The 16649-nt window shown below is 43.9% G+C and overlaps 1 protein-coding gene across 1 annotated transcript in view; it reads right to left on the bottom strand.

Annotated features, from left to right (window-relative positions):
* Positions 1–16649, bottom strand: part of MTMR2 (myotubularin related protein 2) — a 63028-nt gene that overhangs the window by 6457 nt on the left and 39922 nt on the right. The window contains exons 4-11 of the mRNA XM_030943241.1: positions 15727–15821; positions 15443–15553; positions 13330–13431; positions 12572–12655; positions 5605–5754; positions 4621–4809; positions 2372–2557; positions 1309–1515 (exon numbers count right to left, since the gene is read on the bottom strand). Coding sequence (XP_030799101.1) covers positions 1309–1515; positions 2372–2557; positions 4621–4809; positions 5605–5754; positions 12572–12655; positions 13330–13431; positions 15443–15553; positions 15727–15821 — 1124 coding nt within the window. The remainder of the gene's footprint in view (positions 1–1308; positions 1516–2371; positions 2558–4620; positions 4810–5604; positions 5755–12571; positions 12656–13329; positions 13432–15442; positions 15554–15726; positions 15822–16649) is intronic.

Here is a 16649-nt window from a genome sequence, read left to right as displayed (position 1 = left end):
TTCAGTTAATAGCTAAAGTTCAGAAGGAAGAAAAATGAGAATGCTTTTTGCTTCAGTTGCAGCTGTTGTCCTGGCTACTTCAGTAGTAGAGGGTGCTGGATGCAAGCACTACCTAGAGGCACAGCATGCGGCGATACCCATCAAGCAACACCTCGCGGCTTCCAAGAGCTGTACAAACACCAGCCCAGCCCATCTCCTGCCACCTCCAGAGAGGCAGCAATGACAGTATTCCCAGAGGCAGCCTCCAACCCTGACCCTGCTGTGTGGCCAACACATGTGAGGCACGACTCCTCAGAACTAGCACAGTACATTGTTAATGATTATATATTACCTGGGAGCCCCAAGTACTGCACAAAGACAGAACGAGAACATGTAAGTAACAGAGATCCCTAAAACTGTTCTCCCCTCACCAAAGGAAATTGCTGTTGGTATTTTCCTAGCCTAGACAGTGAAGAAGCTAAAACACTCATTGCTCAAATACCAGATAACAAGTTTTCCTGCAGCAGAACCTCAGTCACTTTAGTGCCTCAGTTTCCCCACCTTCCTCAGAGCATTTGACAGTGCAACCCACCACTGCAAGTGCGGCACACAGACCTTGTTCTAGCCCTTGCAAAATTAACAACCACTAGAGAACAGCTACAAGCAAAACACAATAGGAACAAAGACTGAAAGGATACTACTGAAAGGCTTTCCATTCCCATCAGTGCAAACCATAACAAACTGCTGTGTCACAAGCCCACAAAGCTGCCTCTCTGCCAAGTGCTAAGGCGCAACCACAAACCAGTCTTGGTCCAGGCTCAAGCTGCTGCTCTTTCACCTAAATAATTAGAAGCCTCTCCAAAAATAAAATGTGCTTGAAGAAAATGTGAGGTCAAGGCTATAAACAAATTCCCAAACCTCTTCAATACCAAAGCATTTCTTAGATGATGGTGCCCAAGCAGTTTAAAAAAATGGACTGAACTGAAAGAAAGACAAAAAATACCCAGTGGTCTCTGCCAGCTCCCAGCAGAAATGCCAGCACTGAACCCAAAGCACACTCCTAGTTTAAGCCTAAGCACAGGAACATGACATTATCAGTCAGACACCTGAGACATCTAAATACCACCTGTTCCCTGTATCTAACCAATACAGTCCCAAGGAGGTTAAGAGGTGAATGGAATTATAGGTAAAAAACAATAACATCAGCATTCACCTCTCTTCTGTGAGTTCAGCCAGGAAACTTCTCACAAGAAATGTAAAACTCCTCTGAAATCCTTCAAGAGGGACAAGAACTTTCTGTTCCATGCCCTCCATGGGCTAGGGACTCACCAGCTGGAATCTGTGGCCGAAGCTCAGCCACTCCTTCTCCACGAGCACCTCAAAGCCACGGATGGTGCGGTAGTAGCCATCCAGCATGAGCAGGGCCAGCGAGGTGAGCTGCGCTGTGCGGTCCCAGCCGTCGCTGCAGTGCACCACCACCGATGTCTTCCCCGACTCCACTTTGTCAGCAATCCGAAGGGCTCCAGCAAGAATGAGCTAGGACAAGGGAAGAAACAAATTACAAAATCTCTTTGGAACAGAAACTATAAATGAAAAATGGCTAGTGACAGCACAGGACAAACCAAGGGCTCTGCTTGCCTCAAGGAGAATGGTAAATCAGTTCCAACTACTTTATAACTAGGACAGCAAACTGGTGAACACATTTTCTGTTCCAGCAAGATGACGACACATCTAAACTGTAGTGTAGGCACAACTGTAGAAGAGCCCTTGCATAAAACTCAGTCCTTCCTTGGACAAGTCAATATTTAAATGCAGGAGTGTGTTGTGTCTGATAGGAATGGCCATCACCTTGCAGCTGCCCCAGGTGCAGATCTGCCCCTGCCTGCATCAGCAGAGCAACAATGTAAGCTGGACATTTTCAGAAAAGGACATTATTTGAAAACCAGCATCTGGAGAAGCCAAAGTATTTTGCCTCCTTATTCTGACTCTGCTTGGATTCTTGAAAGGCTGAGAGGGCCCAAACTTCCAGCATTTGCTCGTCTGGCCCACACAATAATGCCAGAATGTCAAGGAGCCGAGCCAAGAACTTGGAAACTCTGTGACTCCTAAGTTCTAAACAGAGCTTTCACAGTTACACATCATCCAGGAACATCCTTCACTTCCAAAACACTATCTTTCAGTATTTCAGCCCCCTCCCTTGTCCCTCTTTTCATCTCCTTAAGATTCCTCACTCCAAGAACTGCAGTTTTAAATGTTTATAAATAGAAAACAAATTATAAGTCTTTACATTTATAAGGAACTGAAAATCGTGGAGTTGACTCTGGATATCTTCCCCAGACTGGTAAGGACTTGGGCTTGCTCAGCCACGTGCAGTGGATGCAGACATGCATACCTTGATATGCTCCAGCCAGTGAGTTGACTCTAAATTAGACAGCCAATGAGTCTCCTCGATATTGGGATACACAATTTCTTTTAGTTTTCTCAGTGATTCTCTCATAACATGAATGTTGTGAATGTCCAGGAACACTAATTCTGCATTCTGATAGGCATCCTCGCTCTCATAGCCCCCTCCTTTAGCCTGAAGAACAAAATTTACATACAAATCATTAAGGAAAACCATATTTTGTACTTTATCCCAGTCATTTGTCCTGAGCAAATAGCAGCTGACAAAATACCACACTGGCTGGGCTATCTAAAGCAGGCAAAAAACATTGGCTTTATCTTACAGCTGGGAGCAAACATGTACAGGCACACACTTTGTGTCTCTCTTCTGCAATACCTAATGAATGCTGTAATTTTTACCAAAGAATATCACATTACAAGCCTTCTTTTCCTCTGTAATTATAATTTATCCCCATTCAAGCTGTTAACTCATTACATTTGCTAATCTATCATTTAAAAATTTACCATACTATTACAGAGGAGGATAACCCACACACTAATTGCCTTCCCTAAGTAGGGGGAAAGGCAAATTAAAAAAAAAAAAGAAAAAAAAAATGATCTTTACTGCAACAAAGCAGCTCCACCATTAAAAAAAAGCTTAAAGTGATGGCATGGAACACAATTTTTAGAAGGGTAGAATGATGGACCCTGGGAACTACTGAAATGTCAGCCTCACCTCTGTGCCTGGCAGGATCATGGAACAGATCCTTCTAGAAGATATGCTAGGGCATGTGGAGGGCAGGGAGGTGATTCAGGATAGCCAGCATGGCTCCACCAAGGGCAAATCCTGCCTGAGCAGCCCAGTGGCCTTTATAATGGAGAGACTACAGCAGCGGACAAGGAAGGGCTATGGGTGTCATCTACCTGGACTTCTGCAAAGCCTTTGACACAGCTCCCCACAACATCCTTCTTTCTAGACTGGAGATAATGGACAGACAGTTTGATGGATGAGAAATTGGATAATCACATCCAGAGGGTAGTGGCCAATTGCTCAATGCCCAGGCAGTGACAAGTGGTATCCCTGAGGAGTCCGTACTGGGACTAGTGCTCTCTAATGTCTTCATCAGTGACACAAACAGAAGGATCAAGTGCACCCTCAATTGGGTGTGCAGGTGACACCAAGCTGAGTGGTACAGCTGACACTCCTGAAGGATGGGGTGCCATCCAGAGGGACCTGGACAAGCTCAGGAAGTGGGTCCATGGGAACCCCAAGAAGTTAACAAGACCAAGTGCAAGGTGCTGCACCTGGGTTGGGGCAATCTCTGGTACCAACACAGGCTGGGGGATGAACAGATCAGAGCAGCCCTGCCCAGAAGGACTTGGGTGTGCTGGTGGGTGAGAGGCTGGACATGACCCACCCATGGGCACTCCCAGCCCAGAAAGCCACACGTGTCCTGGGCTGCATCCAAAGTAGCGTGGGCAGCAGGGCCAGGGAGGGGATTCTGCCCCTCTGCTCTGCTCTGCTGAGACCCCACCTGGAGTTCTGTGTCCAGCTCTGGGGAACCAGCACAGGAAAGACAAGGTCCTGTTGGATCAAATCCAAAAAGACGATCAGAGGTCTGGAGCACCTCTCCTGTGAGGGATGGCTGAGAAGGGAAGGGCCTTATAAGGGGAGACCTTATATCAGCCTTCCAGCACTTAAAGAAGGTTTATAAGAAAGATGGAGACAGACATTTTAGTTGGGCCTGTTGTGATAGGACAAGGGGTAATGGGTTGAAAGTAATAGAAGGTAGATTCAGACTAGACATAAAGAAGAATTTTTTCACAATAAAGGTGGTAAAACACTGGAGCAGGTTTTCCAGAACAGAGGCAGATGCCTCATTCCTGGAAACATTCAAGGCCAGATTGGACAGGGCTCTGAGTCCTGTTGGAGGAAGCAGTCTTTCAACCATGTGAATTGAGAAATGGTCATACACAAGGTCTAGGGTGCTAGGGTCTGACCTCAGTACTACAATTTTATTTCCTTTCCAGTGTCATTTCCCATTGTAAATTAATATAATGGATCATCAGCAGTCACACTGATATCTTACAGATACCAATGAAGGTATAAAAGTCTGTCTAGAGAATCATATCATTGCATTCAGACTTCTTCTGCACTGGTAAACCCTTGTGATCCTTAAGAATAATATGAAATGGTGGTGGGAAATGTGCTCTAAACTATTACATTCCCAGTTTTAGACACATGAAAAAGCACCCAACCTTATTGGCTACAGCATTCACACTAGGCCTTGCATCAAATATGAAGATTTTATGGGACTGGGCATTAGAATCCATGATGGCTTGAAGGTACTTTTCATCTTCCTTGCTCCGCTTGCCACTCACTCCCACCATGGGCTGGCTGCAGCGCGTGATCGTTGCTTGACTTTCTGGGTGAATCCATGACAAGACCTTCAGAAACAAATGGGAAATAAATAAAGGAAAAATGCAATTCATTAAACCAATGAAGTGAATTATCTGTAATGGCTTGCTCTGGGATTGTCTATCAGGGGGTTCCAGAAGGCTGGATTCTATTACATCACAACTGAATGAAAGAAAGAACCCTTCTGTCTTTATTCATTCTGGTGGCATTCCCAAAGTTTGAACAAGCAAAAGGTGATGAAATTGTTTGAGTCTGACTTTTATATATGATGCAGACTGTTTTTTCTGGCTGTTGTGTGAGTCAGTATGTGGGCTATGTCTTACTTTGTGTTACACCATGTAAAAGTTAAGCATTTTAGGAATAGACTGAATTTCCTATAGACTTGAGGAGTAAACCAGTACCTTTCCAGTTACCTCTGAAATAATCATCATAACAATGTGCTTTGTCTTAACTTCATTAAATAAATGCTCTCGTCAAGATTATCACTATGTATTTCTCTGTCCTGAAAGTCAGAGTAGGCCAGACAATTGTAAACAGCCAAACAGGGCTGCCTTGTGTTTCCTGGGAACTGAGCTGAGATTTGGTCTGAGTTGTGCTAAATTATCTTATCTTCTAGTTTTGGTTTAGTCTACATCTCTTTCTCAACAGTAGTTTCAGCAGATACTGTTGTTTTCTATGTCCTCAAACAGGTTGTTGTCACTTTTATTATCTTCTGACCATTTATTTGCTCCCTGGAATCTACTCAGCCTGATCTTGGTATTACTTATTGCCCAAAGGTATGTGTAACAAAACCACATCAAAGTGGCTTTTTCTGTCCCACTCACTGGTATGCGTCCTCTGGATCTGAAGGATGCCACTCTCTTTAATTCCTCGTCGGGAATGTTTACAGGCACGGCTAGAATGGCAGGGTACGTATCACACAGCTCGTAGCGCTCGTTAATCTTGGTCAGCCTCCAGCTTTCATTGGGAATTCCCTAAAGAGAGAAATGCAGGTTAGCAAATGAGTTGTTCTGAGACCTCAGCACAGACAAATGCCCAGACCTGAAATTCAAGGCAACTTTCGTTAATGAAGGTCATTCAGGGCTGGCACCTGGGAATGCATTATCTTGGTAACTTGCATTTCATGTCTCTCCACAGAGAGGTGGATGTTTTGCTCAAGACACTGAAAAGCAGGGAAACTGGGCTTCAGGCAGGGTCACCTATGGCAAAGGAACTGTGGAGGCTACAGATGTAGCAACACAGGTGGTCCCCCTGAGCCCAACTTTAAGGTACCTCCTGGTCTCATTATGGGCTTACAGGAGAGCCAGGAGAAGGACAGAATGGGTGACCAACTCAGTCCCCACATGGCACTTAGTCCAAATGTGTTAGTGAAAACTGGGGATATAAAGTGGAGTTACCAGACAGGATGGAGGGAAGGGGGAGAAGGGAGAACAGGCAGTAAAACACCTCAAAAAATACGCCTGATTTGGGCTTAGTACAGTGTTTGTGGCACAACTGTGGAAACCTCTAAAAACACCAAAAGCTTAACAATTGTATGTCTCTGTTTGCATGATTGTATGTGATACATGACTCCCATGTTTCCATCACACTAAGCTCTCTGGTTGAACTGAGGACTTGGGCCAGGAGAGCAGGGAATCTCCACACACACATCACAGAGCTCACCATGCCGTGATGGGGAAGCCACTCAACAGCTTCCCAGACAACAATCTCCAAGTAACACCTGAAGCACAATGGGGATGACCCTGACAACCTGCAGACGTGGTGTGGCTGAAGCTGGGAGAGAACAGACCAACGGGGAGTGGCTGGTGCAGCTGCCTGCAAGCAGAGATTTAAACAGACCCCTACTGCAGCAGGGGTGAGCAGTGACACAAAGCATCTCTGTGGGGAAGACACATCTGCTGCAGCAAACATGGCCAGGCTCTGAAGCACCGAGTGTGTTTTAGGGGAACATCAACTCCTTACACAATACACGCCTCTGTTCTAATGAACACTACTCCATTTTAAAGCAGGGTGATGGGACACTGATCATGACTGTCACAGCTCCCACAGGAAACCAACAGCACATCTAACACGGGTCAGACGAGCTGTGATAATTATGGCTGACCCACACGGACTGCGGCCGGTATCCCATCCCAGTGGTGAGTCACGCTGTCAAAAGAGGTCATGGTTAGAAATCTGAGGGGAGGCCAGACCTTCTGTCTAGTATCAGTCACACACTCTGCTTTGTGAACCACTGCTGTCCTTTGGCCCTCCCTGGGAAGGCAATGTTACTACAAGGATCACCTCAAAAGCCTGAAGGAAAGCTATTTTTGGCCCAGTCTGAAGCCGGAGAATTGGCAGAACCAGACATCAAGCAATGTGTATACACAGTTCAAGCTTACTGATGGACAAAACATGCTCAGAGGTCTGCCTGCTGTACACAGCAAGGATGAAATCTGTTGGGCTCACCAGCTCTGCTGCCAGCCAGGGAATAGCTAGACTCTTGCCAGTGACCAATTTGTTTACTACCTGGAAGTGGACTAATGGCTAATTAGTTCTCTGTCCTGTCCTAAGAAGCACATGATCCATAAGGAATTCCTGAAAATTTCACCTCCCCAAATCTGAATGAAAATTACGCTGTCAGCAGAGTCTTGGCAAGAAAAAGGGGAGCTAACAAGCAGCTACACAAAAGAAAGGCTCCTTTTCATTTTACCCAGCAGCTCTACTAATGCTTATGGAGACTAAGGAGCAGGCACTGGAAAGCACCCCCTTCACAGTGCTGGGCAGTGTGGCTTCAGAACACACTGCTTGGGCCACAACTGACCTCTAAAGCTCTCCAAAGCTCTAAGTCCTTCAGCTGCCACACTGACAAATTTGAAGGAAATCTTTCCTCTGCAATAGCCCAGACCAGAAAAGTCCATGATGAGCCCCCCAAAGAAAGAAAATATGCTGTGTGTCAGCATTCAAATTTCTTTTGACTCGTGGGGAATGTCTGCTTTTCCGTGGCCCAGGAGCCTTGAATCACAGCACCACCCAGAACGCTTTGGATTTGGATCGTGACTTTCTATAAGGACTGGAAGCAAGCAGAAATAAGCCAAGTGGGCTAGAAGAGAAGCTGAATTTGCATCTTCCTTGGACGTTTGCCATAATGCAGGATAGCTTCTGCATTTATTCGTGCTCCTTCAGATTTGCCCTTTCTCCAGCTGGAATCAATAGAAAAAGCTAAACGTGATATAAAGCACACTGGTATTTCCTCATCTAAGATGCATTTCACTGCTTCCCGGTAAGTTGTAAGCACCCAAAAGCCCACTATGAAACAAAACTGTTACAGATGTAACTCAACTGGACTCTGCCGGGTAAGGAGCAACTCGCGGTGCTGCCTGCCTGTGCACCTGCAGGAGGAACTCAGGCATGCCTCCCTAAAAGCAGGTTGTGATCATCCTGAAGCTGCCAGGGCACATGGCATGTCCACATTAGTGACCAGAGACTTCTGCACAGGTCTGTCTTCGTCAGGTACATTAATGCTGCTAGCAGCCCCTGATTCTAGGGGAATTCATATCTCTGGTGGCTGCCAGTGGACAAACTGAGGAAGGCAGCAAAGCCACACGTATAGTCATAAATTAAATATACCCATGACCATTCTCACTGAGCCCAGCTGAACCAACACACCTCACATGTATACTAACAAACTCATTTATCCTCCAAACAGGATATTTTGTCCAAAATGCCACTGGTGATCCTTGACTTGCATCACAGAACCTTTGTGGGTGGCTAAAGATGCTCAAACACACTCATTCAAAAGACGTATGATAACAGTCTGGTCTGTAGCTATGCCTGAAACTTGCTCCTGTGCTTGGGAACACTCCTCACAACTGTATCATCTAACCATAGAGACACAGCCTTTGTGTCCTCTCCACACACAAACTAGACTTGGTTTCCCTCTAGATAAGATATTGATGCCTTACTGTAATGACTTGGGTTTGGTTATCACTTGATTTACACTTGATGTTGCAGAAGATTTGTTTGCAGGGAAAAACTGTTGAAGCTGCACCAGCACAGCACTGACACCACCACCTTGCAAAGCACATGGTTAAGGTTAAGCACAAGAGGATCCTTCACTGACAGGAAAGAAAAAATTTCCTTGCTGTAGTTACACGCAGTCACACCTCTCTACGGAGAGAGAGTCCATCTCTCTGTGGATCTCAGAGATCCACTCTGAGCTTACACATGTAAGTGCACCTTGATCTGCAGCAGGCAGCACAGGATACAGCTGCAGAGCCAAGATGGTGCCTCTGCCATTTACTGAGCCCAGGCTGTGCCCACTCAGCCCCAGAGAGCTGTGATCTGTTCTGCAGCAGAGACGTACACAGCATAAGCAGGACCTCAGTTAAACCATGGGACATTCAACATTCAATCCTCACTTTGCTCCCCTAAGTTACACCCAACAATCCTCTGGAGGATGATGTTACCAAGTTCTACCTTTCTCACTCTGCTTGTATACTAATGCTGGGCACTTCTTTAATCCTCAAAACAGGTCAGTTCTTCTGAGTTATTAGTTTCTACATGTTTTCTCTGAAAGCAGCAAGCACAGCCCCTACACTGTGGCTCTCCAGTAGATATGACCAGAGCAAAGGATATTAGACAAGAATGACTTTTGTAGAGAAACATCACACAACTTCACAACCTCTTGTAATATTTTCCAAATGCTCCCCACCTTATTAAGGAAAATAAAGCTTTAAGTTACTCCAAAGGCATCTTAAGGACTTTTGGTTTCAAGTGAGTCTTATTCACTTTGCAATTCTGTTTTATATTCTGCCAGCCCATGTGTAATAAAAATCAGGGAGCAATTTCAGTTTTCAATTTCATTTGCCACATGTGATTCCATTTACCAACTAAATCTCAAACCTCTCTGAGTTCCTTTTGTTCTCTACAGGTTGTTTATTACTCCCCATAGTTTTACACAATAACAGATTTTTAATAAGTTACATATTTCCATCCTTCCCAAGAATGCTAATGGGGAAGTTAGGGGTTTACTGAGTATCTTTCCTAATTGCTACAATTGCTATAATCTCAAAATATTTCTATTAATTTTAATTTAAAAATTTAATAAATAAACAACAGCACACTCAAACTTGATATGTCTACCAGTGTGGACATAGAAATTACCATGGATCCTGGTCTAAAAGTCTTTTCTGGATGCCTGGTAGTTGGAGTTCACTTTTGCTCCACTCCCCTCCCACTGTGTTCCTGCTCCCACAGGGAAAAGACTGACCTGGCCTAAGATACAGCAAGTTAATGCCTGGCCATCCTGCTGGGCTGCTGATGCCCTAGGCCAGCCCTTCTCTAACAGTTTCTAAACCAGTTCCAGAAGGTCCTGCTGACAGTGCATATGTCTTGCTTTTCTATTTCTGATCACAATTCATAGAGTCAGAGACAGGTAATCTCATTATCTGATTTGATGATGCCAGTTTTGTTTCACTGTTAACGAATCCCTGCTGCCATTTCAAGACATGATCCTGATTTACTGTAGTATTTGTTATTGCTTTAGCAGAACCTGGTTGGATTAAGAAAAAAGGCTACGACACTCACACAGATAAATTGAACATCCATAGTTACAAACACTGGAATTAAATAAACAGACTGAAATACCTAAAGTTTTGGAGGGGACATAAAGCATCATGCTGCAGGACCTAAATCAATCTGACAAAAGGGATGAAATTCTCCTCCTGGCCAGATCACAACATAAACATCTACTGCAGTATGGCTTGCTTCTTCTTCAGCAGCTGGTGTTGGTCACTTTTGGAGATAAGGAACTGGAGCAGATGGATTGTGTGATCTGGAATGGTAGTGACTGTGGCCCATCATGGGTAAAACTCAGAAAGGCTGTGGCTGCAAAAAATCCTGGTTTGGATTTGCTTTTGCAGTTACCAGTGTAAGGAAATGACCACGGGCTTCGGCACATGGACATTAGCTTGGTTTCTTGACATAGAAGCAGTCAGGCAAGTTTGTCCTTCCCACTCACAAAAAATTAAACAACAAGGAAGCAGGCTACAGCACAAGTACACACTGCAGCAATGCCTCAGCTGGGTCACATCTTACACCCATTTTCTTTACAGAAAGGCCATGAAGAGCTGCAAATCACAGGCATGCAAACACGTCTCCTTTCACCACGTAACCAAATTCCTGACAAATTTAAGGGTGCACCAAATCACCATACTGCACCTTAAAAAAAACACTAATATGGACAGAAAAAAACCTAATATGGACAGAAAAGCTTCTATCATAAAAAAATGACATGCCAGGAATTAGAAAGTGGAATAATCTACATTGAAATTATCCAATTTCCTCTTTCCAGGTGTTATAAAAATGTCTTTTGTACTTTACCTGTTTTGACTGATGCTTGGCTGAGTGAATGCTGTGCTTTCCAGGGGAGATTATTTTGATAGCACAGGTATTCTTTTTGTTGTCACTCCAAAATTTTCAGCCCTACAAAGAAGTGTCTTGCTCAAATAACTTGGGCTGTAAATCCTTCTCTACAAGCAGATCTTCCCATAAAATAACCACCAAGAAAGAGGTAAAGCCTAAACAAAGCAATAATCACTGCATTATCTGATCTTATGCTCAAGTTGACCTTAGACACAAAGTGATTACAAACGACTGGAGTTTGTCTTGACCAGGATTTTAGATTGTGGCATCTCATTGCAAAATACACTCCTTTGCACTGAAGGCAGCATACAGTAGGATACAGTAAGATACATCTCGCTTTCCATTAGCAGTCTAGAAGCCAGCAATCTATCTTAGGCAGCTATTTCAGGAGAGAACAAATCACCCCCAACAGTGAAGCACTCTCTCCCATCTGTTAATGACAGGCCTAGATAACCAATTTAGAAGGCATGCCCAGCTTTTAGAAGGCTGGAACTAGAAAAATGAATACTTAGGTTTTGGATTCCGGGAATCAGATGAATTAGGCTGGCACAGAGGTCTGGTTTTGTTTGATTTGATGAGAAAGACCCAAATAAATCTTTAAATTGCATGGTTTAAAATTTCTTAATTTTACAATAGAAAATTGGTTTTATTCTGATGGATCTGGAGGAGACAGAAGCTTATTGTGTCCAGGGGAAACGTGCCACCAAATCATGCTCCTTTTTCTACTTGAGAATTGTATGACAGGACTGATTTCATTATAAAAATCAAAATTCTCCCATCTTTTACTCCAAAGAGGACCACCCAAGTTTTCACCACAGTATTCCTTATCGACAGCCTGTCACATTAATAATCATTAATACCTTTGATCAGTCTACTCTGGACACACCACAACTGTAAATAACAGTACTCTCTAGGCTGATCCCTATGCTGAGAAGCCATGCCTAAGATAGTGAAGGCATTCCACACTTAATTTTTTTCCTCACAAGTTGCTGTTTCAGACAGGGAAACCTGGAAAGAATTAAAACCAATACAAGCAAGCACTGAGGTATGAAACTCAAAAATGGGATGTGTGTACCTGGAACATGCACCCTCCATTCCCCACTGCCAGCAGTACCTGATCACCAAGCCAGAGCATTAGTTTTTTCTAGCAGAGCCTAAAGTCAGCTCTCTGCCACCTGAGCTGATGGCCAGCAGTGGATGCCTCTATCTCTAAAGCTGTACTGCTATCAACAAGCACTGCAGTGTGAAAAACAACATCCCAACCAAGCCTGCACAGCATTTTTCAGCAGAATCATTCTCTGCTCCATGTAACCTGTAATTTTATCACTGCACAGACCCTTGTTTCTGAAGAGTAGAGGATGAGGAAGGATGTGGCACAATATTCACCTGTCTTCTGTACTCCCAAGTTGGGTCATACACTTTCCACCCATTTTCCGGGAAAACTTCTTTGTACTCAAAGGCAAAAAGTGGCTGAAAGAAAGAAAATTTACCTTTAAGAGCCCACTCAGAGCCCATTTATACAATGTTTGATATCTCAAATAGTAATTCATGACTGACCCTTTTTCCCCACCATCACTTTTCTTTCAGGGTTTTATAAAAAAGATTAACACTCCCACTGTAGCAGGTAATTAGTACAACAATATACTTTCCAATTTGTCCCTGATCTTGCTTGGCTATTAGCTAGTACTTCACAGACAAAAGAAGGAGAGAAGATAAAACTACTTAGGCAAGAATGCTCTTACAGATTAACAACCAGAGCCTTTCAATCAGCATTTGAAACAATTGCACTGTCATAACATTAGAGAACACGGGGGGCTGCATTCCAGATTTGGGGCATTGCAGCCACCATTAGCTGTGAACCTCTGATGGATGTCACTGTGATTTGAGTACTCTCCCTCTGTTACGAGGTTTTATCAGTAAGTCGTTCCCCGTGGATGAAAGAAGGCACTGTAATAGATTTCTCCTGTTTCCTATATGATCTAAACTCCTACAGAACTAAGTTTAAAACAGATTTGAAAACCAGCACTTCTCATCCCTCAAGAAAATGCACCCCACGTGAATGCTGTATTAAGTAGATGGGACAGAACAAAAGAGTTTACTGCTACTCTGTGTCTTTTGGCAAAAGCTGAAGAGAAAACACTTACCAGATTATTTGAAACTGGAAAAGCATATTTCATTAGGTTCTCAAATATGGATCGTCTAGTTCTCCCTTCAGGCTTATGAGCAAACCGCAAGTTTCGAATATCCTAGGGGAAAAAGAGGGAAATCAAGTTGCAAATTTCTTAACCACTTCAAAATCCAAGGAAAATTCAAAAGCCAGAATTCAAAACGGGGTCACATGACAATGCTCCTTCTAGCACTGATTTAATACTTTGAATAATGTTGTGTTGCAACGTTGGGTTTGTTGAGGGGGTTGTCTACAGCCTCCAACAACAGCAGAGCAGCTGAGGGAGGGCACAGCTGTGCCTGACCACAGCATCTTGCCTTCACATGAAGCTCTCCACCTGCTGAAAGTCTTTGGGAGAGCCCTGCTCAAGAAAAAGCTATGTTTGACTGGCAGGACTTTGTGAGACAGACATCCTTGGCTTTTACTGAGCCCTCATGCCAAGCAGTGCCATAAGACCACTTGGAGGGGATGGCCTAACAAAGTACCTTCACAGAGCTACTGCACATAGAGGCGCCAAGAACAGCCAGCTGGGTGCAAAGCATCCAATGCCATCTCCCTTTAAAGCTTCCACCTCTCAGAGCACTCAAGGGGACGTCTTGAAACCAAGAACTCCTCCACTTTGCACAGCAGCACAGTTTAGACAAAAAGGGGTCATTCAGGACCTCCTTTCCATAGTCATCTACAAAACCAAATTTGGAAAGTAAATAAAACATCTCTAAGTTTTTCCAGCCAAGCCTGCAACTAAAATGCTTGCAGTAAAGAGTCTGAAACTCATCAACAGGAAATGAGCTATCAAGTTCAAGTACATGAAGATGGTAGAGCAAGTCAGAGAACCAGATAAACAGCTGAAGATTTTGCTTCCTCACAGGGATTACATGGCTGGTCTCAAACAGAGAACTTTTCAGGATGTACTTGTACCACTCTGTTATTACACTAAGCTGCTGTGCATATCCTGGTGAAGCAGGCTGAAATATATAAATAGGCTATAAAGGGCCAAAACACCCAACCTATAGTTTGTGCCTGAGTTTCCCATAAAGGGAAATGATACAGCTCACTCCAAACCTGACCAAGTGTGCTTACAGACAAAATAGCTGAGGACTAGGAATCCAGATCAAAACAGGGAACAAATTAGCTTGCCAGCACAAGCACCTCACCCTATGTTAGCCAGGGTGGATTATGAGTCTCACAGGACAAGGGAGCAGCTGGATTATTTGGTACAGATTGCAGTAACTGGTCTTGACTCAGCACACCCACAGCTTGACAGTCTGCTTAGCTTCCTGGTGCCTCAAAATCACAGCAGTGACCAGAGCACTTTGGGATTCCTATTCATTCCTCCATCTGCTCTTATCTAGCATCCTTTTAGCATTGAGGGGCTCTGACAGGCTCTAAACACCCCAAGACTTACAAGGTTCTGAATCTAGCTCTTCCTATGTGCTCACTGAGGGAAGCAGAAGGGCCATGCCATCCAGAGATATGGATTTAGCAGGGGAGATGGTGGCTTTATCTACTTTGTGGGTCTATAGTAAGCAGACATGAGGAGGCAAATTGTTAATTTTTACTGCAGTTTGTATTTCCAGTTATTCCAAGGGTTCTTGAGAGGCATATGTGAAATATGCACTGCCTTGAAAGAAATGAAAGAACAGCCCTGATTAGGACTGAAGGCTACTCACCAGTCCCTCATGGCAAAGCACTGCAGCAGCAGGTGGACATGAGCTAATGATTTAGGGGGGAAACGTGCCCCTTTCTTGCTCTTGAAATGCAAATGAGTGAAAGGCCTACTGAATTCCACAGTAACTGGAGTCTGCCTAGAATAAGTCTGGTGGGCAACCCAGAGAAATGAGGATGCAGGCCTATACTTCCATGATGAAGGAAAGCTATTGCCCAGCACAAAGCCCGAAAAAAGGTTTGGATCTCTTCTCAAATGAGTGGAGCTGGAGAATACTGAAAACTGCTTTTAAAATAATGGTTTTTGACACCTGTGAAGTCATACTGACTGAAACATTTTGCAGAACTTCCTACAGTACCAGAGAGACAACCTGTAAAAATATATATTCCCCTCCCCCTATTGTAAAACACAGATAAAAGTTTACCTTGCACACAATCTCCAGTCCATAGGAATTTTCACCACGACTTGAAGCACCTCCAATTTTCTCCACTCTGTTGATTACACCTAAAGATGCATCTAGGACAAAAGGAGGGTCCTGTAGACAGTTGAAATTTGTGAGTTTAAAAAGGGGAGGGGGAAACATCCCCAGCTCCTGCTCCCTTATGTCTATATTCCCAAACATATACATTTCACACAGAAATACTCTCAAACAACACCCAAGTCTGAAGATTGAAAAGGCAACAAAAGTAGATTATTTCAAAAGCTTACCCGTTCCATGCTTTTAAAATACAGTCTATAATTGGTAACAGTAAGAGTTCCTCTGATTGCTCCAGTGAAGGGGCAGATGTAAGTAACATCCTTAGCTTAAGAAAAAAAAAAGAAAAAAAATGTAAATTTCATGGTTAATTTATGGGAGAAAAATTATGCCAGCATCAATATTTGTGGGCTGTACCTTGCAGATCACGAAATTAAAACAAGCTTAATCTGTGGTTCTAGCCTAGGGCCAACTTGCAAGTTTCAGTTCTGTGGAGAAGGTAAGAGTTTGGGTAGAGACAGTACGGTCACCCAGAATCCTACATTTGCACAGAATTGCTACCCCTGTCAACAGGTCCGTGTTCAGTGCAAACTGTTTGCTCTTACTGCCAGTAGCTGAGAACATCATGCATGAAAAGAGGAGACCACTCGTGCCTGTATGCACACATTTGAAGCTGACAACAATCTGCATAGAAGCAAAGGATTGTGCCCAAGATGGTTTGTGCCACCAGGGGCAGGAGAAGGCAGTTCTCACACGTGGTTTTTTGGATGCTTGGGTCCTTCTGTACATCTTTGCACGCTGAGTCAGCCCTGGGATGAAGGCCCTTATGCTAAAAGGCAGCAGAGCTACAGAGATTTGCAGGAGCCATGAATCTGTGCAGCAGCCAGCTGCTGGTGATCTTAGGTCTGAAGTCAGCGATCAAGTTACTCTCCACAATTCAATTGTTTTTGAGCCTGAGTGATGGTGACTCAAAACAGCCCCCTTCTTAAATGGCCTCAAACATTTCTCACTTGTTCCAGCAAAGGGAAAGAGGTGCTGCTGGCTTTCCACAGCAAACACCTCTAACTGCCCTTCTGTTTTATATCACTTAAAAATGCCAAGATTTAGGTTGTTGCCTCCCCACCTCTACTGCCTATCACTTCTTCTGCCACTGAAG

Source organism: Camarhynchus parvulus, chromosome 1, assembly GCF_901933205.1.
Source record: "Camarhynchus parvulus chromosome 1, STF_HiC, whole genome shotgun sequence".
In the NCBI taxonomy this organism is placed as follows: domain Eukaryota; kingdom Metazoa; phylum Chordata; class Aves; order Passeriformes; family Thraupidae; genus Camarhynchus; species Camarhynchus parvulus.
Note: the sequence above shows the minus strand (reverse complement) of the source record. Positions and strands in the feature narration are given on the sequence as shown.